This window comes from Phocoena sinus, chromosome 16 (genome assembly GCF_008692025.1).
Source record: "Phocoena sinus isolate mPhoSin1 chromosome 16, mPhoSin1.pri, whole genome shotgun sequence".
NCBI lineage: Eukaryota > Metazoa > Chordata > Mammalia > Artiodactyla > Phocoenidae > Phocoena > Phocoena sinus.
The window spans coordinates 26,815,271-26,835,206 of NC_045778.1; the positions used below are offsets into that span (position 1 = coordinate 26,815,271).

General features: G+C 51.1%; 2 protein-coding genes and 1 long non-coding RNA gene across 7 annotated transcripts in view; 1 reads left to right on the top strand and 2 right to left on the bottom strand.

Annotated features, from left to right (window-relative positions):
• Nucleotides 1–244: 244 nt before the first annotated feature.
• On the bottom strand, nucleotides 245–12,031 carry DUSP13 (dual specificity phosphatase 13). 4 transcript variants are annotated; one of them, XM_032607296.1, is made up of 7 exons: nucleotides 11,919–12,031; nucleotides 10,443–10,646; nucleotides 8,052–8,138; nucleotides 6,823–6,917; nucleotides 2,994–3,167; nucleotides 1,369–1,589; nucleotides 245–694 (listed from the first exon to the last, which is right to left on the bottom strand). In XM_032607296.1, the coding sequence occupies exons 2-7, from the start codon at nucleotides 10,527–10,529 to the stop codon at nucleotides 492–494; spliced, it is 867 nt and encodes a 288-aa protein (XP_032463187.1). In that variant the 5' UTR covers nucleotides 10,530–10,646; nucleotides 11,919–12,031; the 3' UTR covers nucleotides 245–491. The 4 variants fall into 4 exon arrangements, with proteins under 4 accessions (XP_032463187.1, XP_032463184.1, XP_032463186.1 ...); XM_032607293.1 differs by having other exon boundaries at nucleotides 7,935–8,138; XM_032607295.1 differs by lacking the exons at nucleotides 8,052–8,138; nucleotides 10,443–10,646; nucleotides 11,919–12,031 and adding an exon at nucleotides 6,999–8,043.
• A 12-nt stretch (nucleotides 12,032–12,043) lies between these two features.
• On the bottom strand, nucleotides 12,044–14,637 carry LOC116741175. The gene is made up of 3 exons (XR_004346066.1): nucleotides 14,569–14,637; nucleotides 13,267–13,305; nucleotides 12,044–12,136 (listed from the first exon to the last, which is right to left on the bottom strand). It is a non-coding gene; the product is annotated as an uncharacterized LOC116741175 (long non-coding RNA).
• Nucleotides 14,638–14,752: 115 nt separating this feature from the next.
• Nucleotides 14,753–19,936, top strand: part of LOC116741484 (voltage-dependent anion-selective channel protein 2) — an 88,271-nt gene continuing 83,087 nt past the window's right edge. Inside the window, exon 1 of one of the 2 annotated variants that reach the window (XM_032608101.1) lies at nucleotides 14,753–14,966. In XM_032608101.1, the coding sequence (XP_032463992.1) occupies nucleotides 14,793–14,966 (174 nt within the window). In that variant the 5' untranslated portion in view covers nucleotides 14,753–14,792. The remainder of the gene's footprint in view (nucleotides 14,967–19,936) is intronic. The other variant, XM_032608100.1, reaches the window with a different exon arrangement.

Here is a 19,936-nt window from a genome sequence, read left to right on the forward strand (position 1 = left end):
TCAGTCCTTTTTGGAAGAAGAACGAAAATGAAAAAACTGACCGGATTCAGGAGATGCTGTTTGTGTACAGCGAGTTTTGATAGTCGGTGTTTGATACAGGGTGGGCATGGAAAGGATGGTGATGCATTGAACTTTGGTCTTTACTCAGACAGTTGACTCACACCCCACCTCTAGGCTGCCATCATGGGCTGGCAAGCCTTCTGGAGCCTCGTGACCACTGCCCCACAAACCACCAGAGGTCTCCTGTCTTTATTATGATGAACCTTTTATTATAGAGACAGACTGAACTCTTTTCTGCATAAAGAATCTTTGGATTGGGTCAGGGAGATACACCTGCTAAAGGTCACCACCCAGCTCTCCCTGCCTCTGCCTCAGCTAAGCCCCCACTTGCTATTTACATCTCAAGGTCACTGGAAGCAAGGTCCCCAGGGCCAGGCTGGTTGGGTGGGCCATGCTGGCTGGAGGGTCAGGGTTCCTGGTTGCCCACCAGGTCACAGCCGCCCCGTCTCCTGCCCCAGTCGGTTGTCCAGAACCTGGAGCTGCCGGAGGAAGCCTGAGTTGGGGCAGATATCCCGGTGCGCTTGCACTGTCTGGATGGCCTCCACCAGTGTCATGTTCTCGCAGATCATGAGGAAGGCCAGGACAACCGTGGCAGAGCGGCTCACCCCCATGGCACAGTGTACCAGCACGCGGCCTGCGGGGAGACCCAACCTAGCATCAGCTATCTGTTCTCACACCGCCTGCCCCTTAGGGAATCAGGGATGCTTCTGCCCACCTATCACAGCATCCTGGAATACTGACACTGTCCTCATTGTCATATGGGGCAACTGAGGCCCAGAGAGGAAAGGGACTCGCTCAAGGTCACAAAGCAAGTTAGTGGCAGGGTGAAGGTTAGCAGCGGGACTCCCTTCTCCTGGTGCAAGGTGCCTCCTCTGGCATCCCTTGCCACTCTAGCACGGTGGGGGGTCAGTATTCCTGGAGTCCCCTGGGTTTGCAGGGGGTGTCCACCTCCCTCCCTTTCCCCCCAGTTCTGCCCTCTCCCCAGCCCCTGCAGCTCTACACTGAGGCCTCATCTTAGCAAACGCTCTTGAGCAGTTTTCTCTAGGTCCTGTACCTTTTGCCCAACACCTGGCCTCTTACCAAGCGATATGGTTACCCTAACGACAACACTGGACCTTAGTTATATCTATGATTGTTGGTTTCCAGGGTGTCCCTGAAGGGGATGCTCACTAAATGGTAGTAGTGAGCCCCATGCATGAGGTGGGAGGGTTGCTGAAGAACCCCACCATCCATGCTCCTGGAAAAGTAGATAGCCCCAGATCCTGCCTGCACCCCACCTCCACCCCAGTGCCTTCCCCAGCAGCTGACCTTGGGGAATGATGAGGGCACTTTGGATGTATCGAGCAACGGGCAGAAAGTGGGCACTGAGGTCGAAGAAGGGGTTGTCATCAGCCTCAATGCCATAGTACTCCAAGGGCATTCCACGGTAGAAGTTGGCACCTGTGTCCACCTGAAACTTGCCTGCGGCAACATTCACGATGTGGGTGATGCCCAGCTGGGTCAGCTTGTTCTTGTCCCGGGCTGCGTACCTGGGGGGGAGGGGCACGGGGGGAGTTGGGAGGTGGGGTAGAGCTCACTGGGTCAGCTCTGGCTGGCCTGGAACTTGCCCCCTTGCCTCCTCTGCCATCCTCCTCCAAGGGTAGACTGGAACCAGTGAACTGGCTCGGGTGTAGGGGCTCCTCTAGTAGGAGTTCAAGACTCCCTTTCACTCAGCCCAACTTTTCTGGAAGGCAGGTCGGCCACATGGCATCAGAAGCCTCGAAAATGTACACTTACTTTGCCCCAGCAGGTCTCCTAGGAACTTAAAGAATCCCAAATGTGCTCACAGACAAATGTAAACTGGATCTAATGTTTAAGATAGAGAAAAAGTGGGGAAAAAAATCACTAAATAGTCTATAAAAGAAGATTGACTATGGTATAGCTAAATGAAATACTACACAACCACTAAAATGTGGTAGATAGATGCTGGTGAACCAAGAAAGGTGTTGCTGCTATATTGAGAAAAACGGAGGATAACAAAACAGAACATTGTTTTAAAGTGTTTTAAAAGTATGTTGTGCAATTCCATTTTAAAAGTTTTCTATATAAAGCAGATTATAAGATGGGATTATAAAGCGATACCATTTTTGTATGCATTTTTAAAAAGTCAACAAGGATTTTATTACTGGTTATCTGTGTGTGTAGGGGGGATACATATTTGCCCTATTGTTAATAGGATATTGATCTATATTTTCTAAATATTAAGGAAAACATAAAATGCACATATATTCATCCATATGTTCTAAATTTTAAGAAAACTTTTGGGGAAAATGACTCACTTTCCACTCTATATATACATCCTAGAGAAACGTGTGTGTTCCCAGGGCACATGTACTAGCTTCTAGAATCACCGTTTATAATAGCCCCAAAGTGGAAACAACTCAAATAGAATAAATAAACTATGGTGTATTCATACAAACGAATAATATATAGCAACCAAAAATGAATGAACTATAGCTACACATAATGTCGGCGAATCTCCCAATTTTGAGCAAATGACGCCAGGCACAAAATACACAGTATGATTCTATTCCTATCACTTTAAAACATAGGCAAAACTAACACAAATGGCGAAACTAAAAAGAAAAGCAAGGAAATTATTATTTCAATACTCAGTGATTATCTACAGGGAAAAGGGTTATGATGAGAAGGGTTCCACAGGGGCTTCTGAGGCACAACTAATGTCCTATTTCTTGACCTGGGGGATGAAACTGTTCGTCTATGCTCTGTGTACTTTTCTTAGGTGTGTTCTATTTCCACAAAGTAATAATAGTGTAAAAGGAAATAAACGTGGAAAGAGATGGTTGGAGGCAAAGAGGGTGCCAACTCTGCCCCTTGGCTCTGGAAGAGGCTCCCCTTCTGTTCTCCCAACACCCACTGTGGATCGTACTTACGCATCTCCCAGGAAGAGGTTGGGCCAGACTTCGTTGATATGGCTCAGCACGGCAGCCCGAGGGACCCACAGCAAGCGCTGCAGTGAGGCCAGCGTGGGTGGCTGATAGGGGGTCACCCGGACTGCCCCGTGGATCTTGGGCCTCCGGAGGTCCTGTTTCTGCAGCGAGTCCATCCTGGAACAGAGTGGAAACTGTGGTGGCGAGGGGCAGCCTCCCTGCAGGTGGGTCCAGCTGACAGGGAGGCCCAGGCATGATGCAGTGCCCAGGTGCCACTAGGATGCTTCAGAAGGGCCTCCGTTATTTCACATGAGGTTATTAACCAGCTCAGCTGGGGCTGAGGCCTTTCCCCAGGGAACAAGGGAATCAACCCCTCGTCACCGCTGTGGAGCTGGGAAGCCCTCTCTCCTGCCCTCTCCAGAGGCCCCTGATGTTGGAAGCTTTTTTCAAGGGGCTCTTGGAGTTCCCTGTTTGTAACAACTAGTCAGTGCAGACCCCACCCCTTAAGTCTCTGGTTACTTGGGACTTCGTAGGGGTGGGGACTCCAGATGGCTGTGGCCCTCACAGGGCACCTAGGAAGACCCCTGCCAACTGGGCAGCTCATCTCAAGCCCCCTTCTCCTCTACTTCCAGGGCTGGTCCTCAGACTCCCATCCCTGTAACAGGTGCTTGAAGGTCAGAGCCCGTCTCTGGAGGAAGGGGCCTGGGCTATGAACTGACATTTGTTAGCACTTCCGTACTGAATGAGCTAATGCCTCTTAGGGGCCTGGTGCCTCACGCATGGTAGGTCCCTATCATACATAGGAGGAAGCTGAAGCAGGAACATGAAGGTCACAGAGAATAATTTTTAAGTAATGCTCAGTCTTACGGCTGTTAAGGAGCAAGGCCGGGGTTTCAGTCCAGTTCTGTTCTCCTTCAGTTCCATCCCCAAGCCTTCGAGTTACCACCTTCAGGGACTCCAGAGAATCGTCGCTAACTCATCTGTCTCTACAGGGGAGCCTAGTGTAGCTGTTCCATATCTGCCTATAGGCCCTGGGATTTCATTCCTTACCCGCATGACTCAGGCCAGTGCTGCAGGTCAGGCCTCACCCAGGTGGGGTGGCTTGTGTCAGGAGTCAGCTGGCTGAGGGGGTCCGAGACCCTGCAGAGCTGGGATGTCAGTGGCACCAGAACCTGGTTCTGGTGCTGGGCTTGGAAGGAGTGCCTCTCTTGGCTAACTGTCCCTGGTCCCCTCAACCAGTAACTAGGGAAGGTACAAACTGGGAAGAACTTCTTTGCTCTTTGGTAGGCAGTGCCAGGGCCAGGAAGAGAAATGGGAACCTGGAAGGCCACCGGTTTGGCCAAGCTCACCCAGGGAGCAGTGGGAGGGCAGGGTGGAAGCGAAGGCCCGGCTTTCCCTTTCATCCCCCACTGTGACCTCTCAGGGCAGGCTGAACTGCCTGCCACCTACCTAGGGCATGGTCTGGGCCTGGGAGTCGGGGTGTGGGTGCAGGGACAGGACTCAGCACGTGAGCGGAATGGGGCCGGGGCAGGTTCTGCCCGGAACACAAACACTATGAAGCAGCTAGAATTCCAGGTCCTCCCCTTGGAGCCCATGGGGGTGGGGCCTGAGAGCAGACCTAGGCCACTGCTGACTGAAGTGCAGACCTTCCAAACGCCCGGACCCCTCTCTGCTTGGTGTCTCTTTGCGATTAAAGGCTCTTGGCCCTGGGACTCCCCATGGAGATGGGAGGCTATGTGAACTGGTGGGAAGAGAACTTTAGAGGGAGCGGGGAGAGCCTGGCCACAGCTAATTCCGAGGTCAATAGCAAGTCTTTGCTCCTGTCTGGGCCCCGGTTTCTCTTTCTCAACTTAAAGATGCTGGCCTTGCCTGACTTTAAGGAATCTCTGGAGGGTCTGACCTGAGAATGAGAGAGGAGAGCCTGGGTTTGCAAAAACTACAGGGTACAGCACAGTGTATTGTGTTGGGGTGGGGAGAGTCCAACAGCGACACTGGGCTGGAGCTACCAGCTGGGCCTGCAGGAGCCCCAGGTCGGTTGCGTTGGGTCTTTGGGAAGTCTGGCAGGCGCCGCTGCAGGCCTCTGAGCTTGGTGTGGGGTAAGGCTGCCACCCAGTGGCCAATTGGTGCCTTGCAGCCCAGCGGTGCCTGGGCGCGGATAGCCAGGCTCCGGCTGAGACAGAACTTGTCCGTGCTCCTCCTGGAGGCTCCTGGGAGGAGAAGGAGCCAGTAGAGGGGTCAGGGATGAGGGCTGACCCCTCTACTGGCTCAGCCTCTTCTACTGGCTCACTCCTCAGCCTCTTCGGGGCTTAGGCCCAGGTCTGGAGAAGGGGGCTTTTTCCTCGGACTTAGGAGTACCCCTTGCTAGGCCTCACGTTGGACCTCACACCTGATGCTCATGGATGTACCCCCTACCTGTCTGCTCTATCCCAGAAGGGTCCAGCCCACCTTTTCAGCCAAGGTCAGGCCTAGCCCCCACCCAGCGACTCATCCTTCAAGCTCCGGGCACACCCAAAGAAGGGGAGTTGGTGGCTGCAGCAGCCCCCTGGTTTCTGCCATCCCCAGACCTAGATGCCGAGTGCCCCGCCTGACACCTCCTTCCGCATCTCCTCAGCCACGGCAGGGTGAAGCCTGGGCCCAACATCCAGCAGGGACAGGGCCGGCCTGGCTCTTCTCTCCCTTCCCTCTGGTACTCCTCCTGCGACCTTCCTGTGTCTCCTCCCTAAGCTGAGCAGCTGCCTCTGTGGGCAACGGTTTTCCTGAGTCGCAGCTGTTTACAAGTTCAGACATCTGTGTTCTGCCTTTGTTGGTGCCTCTCTGTGTCGCGCTCCTCGGTTGCCTCTGTCTCCCTGCCTCTCACAGGAGCTTGTGCTCCTCCAGCAGCCTCCCAACACACCACCCAGCACGCCGGTAGCCTCAGGCCAAGGTCCAGGCCTCCGCAGGGCAGGGGGCCTCTGTCTGCCATCCACCTCCTCCCTGAAGCTCCAGACGTGCTCCCCTGGTCTTCCCTCCTGTTCACTCTCCCTGCTTTCTCCTCCTCCCCTCAAGGTAGACCACAGGGACTGTGGCCACAGGACAGCTGGGGCTGGACATCTCAGGGCAGGACAAGTGAGGAGTCTGGTGAAGGAAGCCTTGGGGAGGGTGGCCGGCGGGTGGCCTGTGGTGAGCTGCCTGGGGCTCTGCACTCTGTGTGCAGGCCTTGGAGGAGGGCAGACCTGAGCCGAGTTCTCAAGTCTGGAGCTTGTTTCTGTGTAGTCTTCTCTGAGCTAGTTTTCTCAGTGGAGCTGCTGTGAGAATTCCATGAGATAAGAAATGTTCAAGGCACCTCCCACGGGGTCTTCCTCCTGGTAGATGCCCCATAAATGGTGCATCTTACTATTATTATCATCACCATTATTACTCTTTCCCTTTCAAGACTCAGCCATATCCCATGGGCTAATGAGGCTTGGTCTGTAACTCTTTGTATTTCTTGATTTTTCTTTCTCTGTCCAGCAATAATTATTGTATTCACCACTAACTAAGGACGTACTATGTATCAGAGCTAAATGCTTACATTTTTTTCACTGAATCTGCACATTACCCTTATGAGGCAGATGATATTATCATCCTCTATGCCGTAGGTCACACAGCCAATAGGTGTGGGAGCCAGGATTCAAGCCCAGGTCATTCTGACTACTCTGCTTTGTCTGTGCTTCTATCTCTGACCCAGTCCCTCCCCAGATCTAACCCACCCCCCCACCACACACACACACACACACACACACAGGCACAGGTGTTCTGGCCCTCATTACCCAGCATGCTCTGCAGCCCCCCTGAAATAGGGGCACTCACCCACCTGTGGGGGTATCTGGCCCAGGCTGAGGTCTTCTCTGACGGGCACTTTTTGCTCCCGGCTTCCAGCTGCCTGTCTCTGCACGCTTGATGCTGTTTCTATTTTTTGATCGGAGTTTAATTATAAAGCATGATGTGCTGCTCCCCTCCTCTGGCCTCCCCCTGCCACTCCCAACTCACCCACTGGTCCCCTGGCATGGTCAGTGCCAAGCCCAGCCAGGCACCTGGCCCTGCTGGGAGTAGAGACAGTCTGGCAGGGGTCTGCCTGCGGTATGTGTGGATGTGGATGTTGCTTGTGAGGCAGGAAGAAGGAAGACTGAATAAGCCATTTTGAAAGGTCGGTTGGCCTTCAAGGGTGATGTGGAGCGTGGGCAGAAAGTTAAAGCTACAAGAATCTTCCATGGAGGGGGACAGGGAAGAGAACAGCCAGATCACACCCACACTGGCCGCACTGCCAACATCACAAGCCAGGTCCAGGGGCCCTTGGTTGGGAGCCGAGGATTACAGGACTGGCCCAGGATAAAGATCCAGAAGACTCAGGCTGAGGGAAGTGGGGGCAGACAGAGATATAAGTGGAGTTCAGAGCAGGTCTTTGGAGCAGGCCCGGCCTTCAGTCAGAAGCTGTGTGTCTGCAAACCACTCTGCCCTCTGCCAAGCTCCTCCCTCCCCCAGAAGACATTCCTGCACAGGCCTCACTGCTCCTCCAGGCCAGTGAGATGGTCTTTAAAGTCCCTTCCAAGGCTAACGGCTCAGTGAGGGACCTTGGATTTGGGCCTATTAAGAACACTCCCTGCTCTCCAGAGACCCTCTTCATATACCCATACTTTAATACCCTTCCCCACTCATACTCCCAGATGACTGACACACACACAGACGTATGCATACCCGTAGCCATGCCTCCACGGGGTCTCTGAAGCCCGAGCTCCAGGGAGCTAGGGCTCAGCCCCTACTGGGGCTCCCTGAGCCCTGGGGAGAGCTGATGGAGACGGCCGTGGCCAGGGGCCATCATAAACGCTTAGAATCCCCCCTCCCGTGTCCCCCCACTCCTGAGGGGGACAGGGAAGAGAACAACCAGATCACACGCCCAAGGGGCCTCAACCAGGAGCCCCTTCCCACCTGTGAGAACTGGAGACAGTGGCTGAGAGGGGGTGCAGGCAGCAGGAGGAAGCGCATGGAGTTGCAGGCTCTAGGGCAGACCCCACACTGGTCTCTTACCATCTTCTGGGCACCCACCTGGGCCAGAGCCTCCAGCAGCACCAGCAGGGCCAGCGCCAGGGTGGCAAAGTGGCAGAGCCCTGTGGCAGGGAGCAAGGACCAGTTCTGGGGGAGAGATGAGCTCCATGTTACAGGCAGGTAAACCATGGTTCAGATTGGCCGGGACTCATCAGGGCAGGGACAAGAGCTGTCAGATAAACCTGCTTCTGCCTTGAGCCTCTGTGTAAGGTCAAGTGGGTACGGGTGCCGAGAGAGATGAGGCAAGTTCGGGGCCCAGGGCTCAGGAGGGAGATGACCTCCCCAAAGCCCCCTCATCTCTCAGAGTCCCCAGCCCCAGGGCTGCTGTGTACAGTCACACAGGTTGCTCACTGCACAACTCCTGGGGCTCCAGCTGTTGGATGCACTCCCAGTAATTGTGCAATGCTGTAGTCCAAATGATTCTCCCAAAGCTAGCTGCCCGAAGGGAGAGATGCTGAGGGCTGAGGTCAGAGTATTTTAGGGCCCCAGGCCGCGGAAGTGGGATGATTGGGCATGATCAGAGATTTGCTGTTCTCCCAGGTTCCTAAACCTTGTTTAGAGGAAAGAGAGCAGGATGGGAACATGCCATTCCTGTCTGCCTCTTGGCTCCCACACCTGCAGAACTCCCCACGACAGTTTCCCGCCCAGCTTCACCCCAGGCCTAATCCCAACGCCAGCCACAACCCTCATTTTCTTCCTTTACACTCAGCCCCAAACTCTAAACCTCGCCCTCCATCCTGCCCTAATCCCCGACCCCAAGATGCTCATGGTCCTGACAGCATGTGGGAAGGGGTCGATATTGCTCAAACGCTCTCCTTGGTTGGGCTGGCTGTGCATTCAGAGACAAATCCACCTCTTATGTGTGGGGGCAGGGGGAGATTCAGTCCATGCCCCAGGGAAGGTCTTGGCAGGAGGAGGAAGCTGCTGCTCTTCAAACTCCCAGGAGAGCCTAGGCCAGTGCCCCACTCCCACCTGGCAGTGGTGGGGCACAGCCAAAGTCAGGGTTGAGGAGAGATGAAGGAAGGAGCAGTATGGGTAGCAGGAGCTGGAGGCTGGATAGGGGGAATGGAGAGCAGCTCTGGAGGCTTAACCTTCCATCAGATGGCCCTCGGTGGGGATGTTGAGTGTGAGGAAGATGGGCTGTTGGGGACAGTCCCAGCCTGGGCATGATGGGAGAAGAAGGGCAGTAGGAATTCTGCAGCTCCTTCACGATCTGGCACCCTCACAGCCACTGACCCCAGAAAGAGGCACCCCTGCCTCTCCGTTGAGCTGGAGGAAAACACAGAGCTGACGCCAAAGAAATTGTGGCAGCACCTTGGCAACCATTTGTGGGCTGGGAGCCTGAGAAGCATTGTTGCTGCTAGGGGAGCCCAACTCCTTCTACTGGGCAGCTGGGGACGCTGGGGCCTCCGGCGGGAGGGAGGTGCCTTGGGAAGAGGAGGTATTGGGGATCTGTTCCCCTTAGGCAGCTTAAAGACGGGGCGCTCTTCCTCCAAATGCACTGAACATGGAATAGGAGGAAGGCAGAAGGTAAATGGACAGACTTCAGGGAAACCTTTATGTCCTAAAGGGTCCCCAGGACCAGAGAGGGAGGGAGGTTAGGGAGGGGCCTTCTGTAGGTCTCTGAGATCACATTGGGTGGGGTGAAGGTAGACAGTGGGGTGCTGGGTCCAAGGCAGAGAACTGAACGGTGTGGCGGCAGAAGAACTTTATATCAAGCAGGGCTTGTGTGAGGAGGTCATGGCTGGCGGCAGGAGCACCTGTTCTCCTTCCCCGTGGTGGGAATGGATGCTCAGGGCTGACAGAATTAACTAAGCTTGGAGCAATAGCTGCAGGACACTTTTTCCCTAGAGCTGGGATCCAGACCTGAGGGGAGGGTGTGCAGAGGCGTGGGAAGGGCCAGACAGCCCTCAGGTGCAGGACTGGCTGTGCTGCTGCCTCGGTGGGGTTCAGGTGAGCCCCACAGGCTTTCAGCCAAGGAGGCAGGACAGATCAGCATTAGGACCAGGTTGGAAGGCCTCACCTCTTCCATTTTATGCTTTCCACCCCTTTCCTTCCTAGCCTTTCCATCTTCTCTGGGTCTGAAGAATCTGGGTGGGCTGGAGAAGAGGGTCCTAGGAGAGGGGTGCCTCAGCCAGGCCCAGGTGAGACCTTGGATTGGTGAGGGGATCCCAGCAGCTTGGGGAACGGGCCAGGCCCCCTTCAACCCTCTCTTCCAGCCACACACAACCTTGATCTCCAACCTCTGAACTGGTCCCATCCATGTCCCCTGCCAGCCCTCACCCAACCCCTTACTTCCAATCGTACCCTTGCCCTCTGCCCAGCCCTCACCTGACCTCTCACTGCTAACTGTACCCAGCCCTGGCCCCTCACGCCCTGCCCGACCCTCACCTGGCCCCTCAGCTCCGGCCTGCACCCTGCAGCTGCTGGTCCAGCTGGCAGAGCTGGTGGAGGAAGCCTCGGTTGGGGAAGACCCATCGATGCTGCCTCACGGCGATCACTGCCTGACGCAGGGACAGCTGCTGGCGCAGCATGAGGTAGGCGAGGACCAGCGTGGCGGAGCGGCTCACCCCTACCACGCAGTGCACCAGGACCCTGGCTGAGAAAGACATCCTGCTGAAAGACCCTTTCCCACCCACCAGCCCACCCAGGGGCTGAGGTGCGGACCCAAGTTCCTTTCCCTCCTCTGCCCTGGGTATATTCTGTGACCCTGAGTAAATCATTCAGCATGTATGGGCCTCCATTTCCTGCTCTGTCAAATGGGCACACCAGCACCTATTATGCCTACCCTTGGGATGGGGTTCACACTCCCCAATGTGGCTCACAGGACCCTCTGTGAGCTGGCCCCTGCTGACCCTGCAGCCTCACCTCAGGCTGTCCCCCCACCCCCCACCCCTCAGCTCTAGGAACACTGCGTAACTTTCAGTTCCTTGAAGCTGTCATGGTCCCTGGCCTCCAGCCTTACCATATGCTATTTCAACTACCTGTAAAAGTTTTCCCCTTCTCTTGGTCTGATTAACATCTACTAATTTGTCAGGTTTTGGCTGAGACATGGCTTCCTGACCACTCATGGTATCACTTGAATCACAGAGCAGCTCATCCTTTTTGCATGTGGACCGGTGAATACAGTTGTAGAGGGAAGTCCCCCCCACCCCACCTCCCTTTGCTCTTCACATTTGCCCACTCATCTGAGTAGCGCTTGTAATACTTCACAGTTTGACTGTCTTTCCACTGGGAGCCCTGCCTTGCCTAAGTGTGGATTCCCAGTATCTAGCTCCGTGGCTGTCACAGAGAAGATAATAGTTGGTGAATGAATGGTGAAGGAAAATGAATGTCAGAGTGCCTTGGATTGAACAGTGCTATGAGCCATAGTCTTGTCTTTCCCACGACACAGAGAAACTGAAGTCCAGAGAAGACACTGGCTCACCCGGGGTCAGGTGGCAAGGGGCATGGCTCTCACCCAGGATGAACATGAAGCAGCTTCCCCAGGCTCCTTTGTTGTACCCCTGGTATTAGAAGATTTTTTCCATTCGAAAGTACTTTGGGGCAGAAGCCAGACATCTAGGTACCAGATAGCAATGTCCCAAGGCTGAGTGATACAGGAAGAACTGTTTTGTTGTTTGGGAGACCTGGCTTCTAGCCCCAGGGCTGCTCCTAGCTCATGGCATGACCTGTATTCTAGGCCTCAGTTTCCCTATCTGTGAAGCAATGCTGTTGGATAAAGTGCTGGAACACTGAGCAGAGAGTTTTAAAAAACTGATGGCCCTTTAAAAACTAGGGGTGTGAGGACACTGATGTTTAAGGGGAAACTGGACATCCCCCCATGACTGAGCAGGATGCGATATGGGTTCAAACCCCAAGTCTTACCCCCGGGTGTGCTGAGGGCACGGTGGATGAAGTCAGCTGCAGAGGAGAAGTAGGCACTGATGTCGAACTCAGGGAGGTCGTGGGCTGGCACCCCCAGGTAGCTCACAGTGCTGCCGTAGAAGTCAGGGCTGCCCTGACAGTAGAGGCCCCCATGGGCAGCATTCAGCACGTGGGTGATGCCCAGCTTCCATAGCTCAAAGCGGTTATTTGCCGTGGCCCTGGGGAGGGGAGGAAGGGGAGCAATGAGGTCCAGGAAGGCTTTGTCTGGACCCCCGCTTCAGAGCGATGAATCCATTAGGGTCCAAAAGGAGCCAGAAGGAACCCATGGGGTCTGCGGCTCACAGCCCCACCATAGGAGCTTTCTGGTAGGGGAGCTGGTGGTCAAGGGATTTAGCTTTAGCCTCTCTTTGCTCCCTGAGGCAATCCACCCTTGCCTTGGCCAGGACAGGAAGGAAAAGGATTGCTTCGGCCCTGGGACCCAGCTGCACCTCCCTTCTTGTCCCATGCCCTACCATGCATATCTGGCCTCTCCTGGCCACTACCTCATACCTGCTTCTAATCTGCAAATATTTAAAGGTGACACCTCCCCTGATTCACCTTCAGTCAGCCTTCCTCACCCACTCTGTGTCCAGAGGAGGGAGGCTGGAACCGGAAAGGCAAGCTCTCTGTCCACCTCATCTCATACCCCAAATCAACATTCCCCAGTCCTTCCCCCCCCCCAGACCCTCCAGTTGTTCTGGATGTGCCAGAAGACTCTGGGAACCTCTGGGAGCTCCCTTCTTTCAGGCAGGCAAAGTCTCTGCTCCCCCTGGTGGCTGCACCTGCTCACTGCACTGTCCCCAGTACAGAGGGGTCCTGGAGAAAGTCCCTAGCCTGGGAAGCTCAGAGAAGAACTATTGCCCTTATACCCACCCCACCCCCATCTCTGGTGAAGATCCCAGGAACTGTCTCTCCTTGTCTCCACCCCCTTATCCCTTCAGTCAGCTACCACTCACGCATCTCCTATGTAAAGGTTGGGCCAAACTTGGTCCACACGGCTGGAAGAAAACTTCCCTGCCCTCAGGAGCTCCTCTAGTTCCAGGACAGTGGGGCAAGGCGTGACTTCGGCATCTCCCCTCAGCTGTGGGAGCGAGGCCTCCGCCATGGGCCGGCCCACCTGCCCCTCTGTCTCTGCGGTCACTCCTCTCTGCCTCTCTAGTGTCATTCCTTTCCTAGAGATTGGCAGGGACAGGTGAGACAGCAGCAAGTGACTCAGCAAGTCACAGGGGCCTCTAGAGAGAACAGGACATTTTCCTCCCCAGGCCACCCCCTAACCCCAAATTCCATGACAACATGGAATCAGACATACCTCTCTGCAAGTCACCTCTCAGCCTCAGTTTCTTCACCTCTGATGTAAGAATTGTGAGGATTAAATGAAACAAAGGATATTCTGCATCTAACACATAATAGATGTTTAATAGATTTAGACTCCTGTGTAAGGCTATTTGGTTCTGAGGACTGAGTTAAAGTAGAGATCTGGGGTGCAGAGGAGGTGATTGCCTCCAAGGATTCGTGATAGGAAAAGTTCTTCAGGCCTGGGTCACAAACTAAGTGGGAGCTGTATGGCTATTGGATGAGCTTCTGGATTATGGGGCTCAGGGGAGGGTTCTTGAGTTATAGAGTCGGAGAAAAGTGGCGAGGAGGCATGGAGGACCTCATCTAAAGGGTGCCCACAGGGTTTATGGGGGAAGGTTTGAACAGTGGTTCTGTTACGAAAATGGCTGATTTCTCAAAAGAGAAGGCTAAAATGGGCTGCATATGTCAAAGGGGGGGAGAAGGGAGATGAAAGTTCCCCTAGACTTTCTGAAGAACCAAAGGGCTATCATCAGAAATATTTTGGGGAGGGGGAGGGAGAGTCCTCTGCCTATAAGGGCTTTTGTCTTCACAACAGAAACAGAGAAAAGTCTGTATCTGTCCTTCTGCCAGAGCTAGTTATGGGATGAAGAAGTGATATGTCTTGCCGGCTCTCAGATGACTTCATGAAGGCTTGATCCGGGGCATGAGCTGCAGTGGGGAGGCTCCCAGCTGCCTCTGGCTTTGAGTCTGCCTCGAGGGTAAAGGCCACACCAGGGCATTCCATGGTAGCAGTTTGCACTCATGTCCACCCCAGAGCCTGTCCCCACCCCCATCAGAGCCACTGAAGTCTGCCTTGCACCGCCTGGGAAACCAAGGCCAAGAAGGGGCTGGAGCCCAGGTCGCAGGTGGTTTTGGACTTGGTTTACACCAATGCTAGGCCTGGGCTGGGGGCTTCCTTCAGGGTGGGGCAGTATAGTAAGGTGAAAAGAGCATAGGTTCTGAAGTCAGGCAGATTTGAGTAGGAATACTGGCTTTGGCACATATTAACTGCCCAACCTCAGGCAAGTTTCTTGGCCCTTCTGTGTTGTAATACTCTGTAGAGGTGGCACAAGCATTAAGTGAGATATTTATATGGCATTTGGCATAGGGACTCTCAGAGAATAAAGGGGCAATAAGTGGTAAGAATGATTTGGAGGTTGGCTATTGGAGAGGAGCTGGCTCCCTCCGAAGGAATTAGGATAACCTCCTCTGGCCCCCAAACACTATTTGCTACTCCCATAGGCCCCGCCCCATCTCTGCTAGCCCCTCATCTTACGCTTCGGCTTTGGGCCTGACGCATGCGCTCTCGGGTTTCCTTGCTGCGGTTTCTAGCCTCCATTCTCCCCTCGCGCCCATCTTGAGCCCCGCGTCCCTTCCGGTTTTGGCCCCGCCCCCGCCCTAGGGCTCCGCCTCCCGCCTGTAGGGCCCCGCCTCCCGAAGCAGTTCCGGTTCGGATTCGAGCGGCTGCCGGCGCGGTTGGGACGAGGGCCGGCTGGGGCAATGCCTTCGCGCAGCCGCCACCGCCCCAGGGTCCACTTCTGCTCTCCTACCCGGGCTCCACCGCCGCTTCTTGAGGCGTCTCACTCCGGCGAGGCTCGGAGGGCGCCGGGTTCCGACAGCTGCTCAGACGCCGACTCGGAGGTGGGTCTGGGGAGCCCGACTCGGACCGCTGAGGTGAGCAGGAGCTGAGGCAGGGAAGAGGGGCTTTGGGAGGCGCCTGCAGCCAAGGGTTAGTGGAGAGTCGGGGATGGAGCCGGAGGCTGCCACGGACTGGGGTTCGGAGGGGCCCCGGGAGACCGTTGAAGGAGCGTGGAGAGTCCCCTTTAGCATGGAATCTGAGGGAAATGGAGGTTGTTGAGCCGAGGGCCTGAGGGGCGTGACGATGGCCCGAGACAGAGGGGTAAGGAGAGGTCGAGGGGAGAGCGAGAGGGAGTGGGAGGCTGAGGGAGATGTGGCCTCGAAGAGGCAGGGGCTTGAAGGTTTTGGAAAGCCGGGTAGTGAGGCAAAAAGACCGAAGGGGTACCGCTGGAATATGGGACCGGGGGAAGAGATGCTCTGAGATTTGGCACTGGGGGCACGGAATCAGAGGAGCCGGCCCAGGGTCGATGTTACCACCTGACCAGAGAGAGGGAACCGGGGTGGGACTGACAAGATCGCTGACCAGAGTGGGTGGTGGTAATTAGGGGAAGGATTTAGGCTTGAAGAGGAAAGGGCTATCGGGTGGCAAGTCGTCTGGCTTTAAAGGCCAGAAAAAGAGAAATGGGGTCAAGAAAGAAAAGGAGCCCTTGGAGGCTCTAATTTAGGGCTTTGGCATTTTCACAGGTGTCTTTCAAAGCATGGACGATCACTAGGGTAATATATTTGGGTCATGGGGCTTTCTCATTTGTGGACAGTGAATACTTTTAAGAATCTGGGGTGGGAGGGTTGATGTTAAACACTGATTTGCCCAAAGGACTAGGGGAAGTAGTGAAAAGGAAATGATGTTTGGAAAAGATAGTGAAAGGAGTGATTCTGTAAATAAAGATAATCATTTGGCTTTCTTCTAACAGTAATAATGTGTTTCTTTTTTTCTCTTTGTATTTTTCTTACATTTAAGTACCAGACAAGTTTAGACAATCTTTTTTCACAAAAAAAGTTTTAATACATTACCTTTAAATTAAAAAAACTAAACTGGAAACAAGAATTTGGACACTTAGATTTTACAGATACTCAGTATCAACTGATTTCACTTTGGTAGCTTGAGTTGACACATATTGGCTACACGGTAAAGACGTGGTCAATACAAGTGTCTGGGTTAAAAAGGTGCATAGTCCAGGAGGCTACCAGATGTTCCTCTCACCTGTAACTCCAGAATTGGAGTTGTGTCTTGAAAATTGGAAGGAGGGTACCTTGACAGATTTGCAGGACCAACGCTTTGCAGATATTGTATGAATAATACTTTTAGTAGAGTTATCTAGAAGACTAAGAATAGAGGATGCTTGTAGTTGTCAGTTAACAACTGGGATAGGTGGGTACACAGATGCCTTTTATAGAAGACATCGTACCAAAACCATAATTATGCCAGAAAAATAATGATTGCAGTATTTATACTCTCTTTAGTTGAAATAGATGAATTTTCTTTTGTAATTGTTAAATTATAACATGTCTTTGTGAAATGTTGACTTTAGCCACGTCTCATATGTTGTTTTACTTTTACAACCTTTTATCCTATTATAGGTTTGCAAAGTTGTTGGCATTTCAAAACAAACTTTTAATCAAGTATTTCTAGTCTAAATGGGTATCCAACGGTTAAATCTTCATGAGATGATAATTTACTGATTGCAGTAAGCTGTTAATTTATGTGTATTGACTATATGTCATATCTTCAAATGCTCAGTAGACTAATAATTATTTCTTCAAAGGAGAGGTGAATTCTTAACTTTGCTTTTAGCTGATGTTAAAAGATTAACTCCTTTTTCTTTAAATTAATACAAACATCCTTTAGTTGAAGAAGTATATATAGTATTACTATTGTTTATTTATGTTTGTTTACCCTCACTAGATTGAGATTCTCTAGAGACCTTGTCTTCATACTTAGCTCTAAATAAAAGTCTTGGCATGTAAAAATTTGCTGAACTGAACCGAAATATAAGAACTCTCTATTAAGGTTACATCTTAATGTTACTGCAAAATTAAAGAAACTGTTACATGAATTTGTACAGTAATACATTAGCGTCCCTAATAGTTTGTCTTTGTTTTGCCTTGACAGTTTTCACAGCCACTTAGTTGTAAATAAAATCAGTTTTATGGTAGAGCAGTTTCTCTAAGGCAAGAAAATCTATATTACTCCATTAGAAGCCATTATGACTGCTGTGGCAGAAGATGCAGATATATTTAGATAATCACTTTTGATTTCAGTAGCATCATCGCCATTCTGCAAAGACTCTTTACTTTGCACAACTACTTGTAAACATTTTTATTTTGTTAATCACTAAGATCTTCAATGCTTTTTCAGAACTTTGCCATAGCTGACTTAGAGACATTTTCATGACTTTTCTGAGAAATGAAATTTGAACATTGTTTTTGGGAAAATGTTGAATCACAGATGTTCTAATGAATATCATCATTATTATTTTGTCTTATAAGAACAACCATATTAACTAGTTATTGTTTCAAAATTCTTACCTCCAGGCCTGATGTAATACTATGGTGTTAATAGTAGGATGTACCTAGCACAGCCATTAATTGTAACAGTGATTCTTACTTTAGGTCTTATGATTCTCTTGGCTTTGAGAAATCAGGAGGTTAACTAGAAATTAGAGGAGCATGGGCCAGGCATCCTTTGAGAACAATTCAGTGTTTACATGCTGCCTTTGTCACTGGTAATTTGCCATTTGAATATGTGGATATGGATTTGTGACAGACCTGTACCCCCTCCTCCCATACACATAGCACCATCATAAGTGGATCTTAACCTAGCTGAGTCTAGACTTCAGGCTTCCATATTTGAAATGTTTTGTTAACTTCACTAAATGCTGGGCCCTACTAGTAAGAAAATCACCTCACTGCAGAATGTAACATAATATGAGTCTATCTTGGCTTTTGTTTAGGATGGTAGAAACTAGGAAAACTTGGTCATAATAGTTTCAGCACGGTGTTTCACTGTTAAACAGAGTTTTATGACGTGTACCTTAGAAGAATGTTGTGGAGGCAGAGACCTATGTTTGTATTTGTCTTGAATATTTATTGTGGGCTTAGTGTAGCTTTTGAATTGTGGCTGAGGACAAGAGATTTATTTATCTATCTATTTATTTATTTATTTAATGCTCTGAGATTTGGCAGTGGGGGCGAGGAATTTTTATTTATTTTTGGCTGCACTGGGTCTTCGTTGCTGCACGCAGGCTTTCTCTAGTTGTGGTGAGCGGGGACTACTCTTTGTTGCGGTGTGAGGGCTTCTCATTGCAGTGGCTGCACTGTTGTGGAGCACGGGCTCTAGGTGCACGGGCTTCAGTAGTTGTGGCCCACGGGCTTAGTTGCTCTGCGGCATATGGGATCTTCCCGGACCAGGGCTCTAACCCGTGTCCCCTGCATTGGCAGGCAGATTCTTAACCATTGCACCACCAAGGAAGCCCTATATCTATTATCTTGACCCTTTTTTCTGTTCTTTCAAAGTTCTTGACAGGTAAGAAATTCTAGTAGGAGGTGAGAACCATGAATTCTGCTAATTTAGGGTCTTCCTAAAGTTCCTAAGTTAAGCTGTGTCACTGAGTTATTGGAAATGCCTGCAAATTGGCTTTAGTGTGGAACTTTGAGACTAAATTAAATCTATGTCAGTTTCATCAATACAACATTGGTATGAAAGTCAGAGATTGCCAGACCATACATTAAATTTTGGGGCCAAATCCAGTATATTTGCACAATATTGTAATGGAGTTTGAAGTCATTTTCTATTATGTTGATTTGATTTGGGGGTGTAGCATATTTAAAAATGAAGATTTTTACCAATCTGTCAGACCACAACTACTAGCCTGCCCAAATATTATTTTAATGATTAGAATAAAAATTTGAATTTTATACACTTGGCTTCTTTACTGGTGTGCTCTGACATTTTGCCAGGTTAAGGATTTTTCCTCAAACTTACCACTAAATTTTGACCATTGTGTAAAAACTTTTACTACAACTGAGGATATAACCTGCACAGTGTTGTCTGATTCTTATTCATTGAACTGATTCTTATTCATTGAACTGAGACAGTTCTGAATGTGGTAGAGAATTAGGTACAACCAGATAGTGGAAGTCTTAGTTTAAAGGCAAGTTGGAGTCAGAAAAGGTTTGTGTTCTTTGGTATACATGACAACCTTTTTTTTTTTTTTTTTTTTTTTTTTTATAACTTTTTTTTTTTTTTTTGCGGTATGCGGGCCTCTCAGTGTTGTGGCCTCTCCCGTTGTGGAGCACAGGCTCCGGACGCGCAGGCTCAGCGGCCATGGCTCACGGGCCCAGCCACTCCGTGGCATGTGGGATCTTCCCAGACCGGGGCACGAACCCGTGTCCCCTGCATCGGCAGGCGGACCCTCAACCGCTGTGCCACCAGGGAAGCCCTACATGACAACCTTTTTTAATAACGGTATATAATAGTGCATGGTCTGTGCAGCAAAAAAAAATGTCCCAAGGCTAAAGTGCGGCCAATAGAATGATAATGTAACTGAAAAAACAATTTAATTTATTTCAAATGTGCTATCCCAAATTCTGCTGCTCAGTGGGACATAGTAAAACGGTAGAAGATCACTGCTAGAGTTTCAAAACTGGTAGGAAGTGGTTCTGGGTCTTTGAAACTTTTGTAATTATAGCAGATTCAGATACTTGGAAATAGTGCTTACTAAGAAAAAGTAAACCACTTTTTGATAACTATAAAGGGAAAATAATAGTTTTTTGTTTGCTCAATGAAAAGATTTTAATTTAGGATTAAAAAATTTTAATGGGATTTTTTTAAAGCTGCATAGGGACTTCCCTGGTGGCACAGTGGTTAAGAATCCACCTGCCAATGCAGGGGACATGGGTTTGAGCCCTGGTCTGGGAAGATCCTACATGCCACGGAGCAACTAAGCCCATGTGCCGCAACTACTGAGCCTGTGCTCTAGAGCCCATGAGCCACAACTACTGAGCCC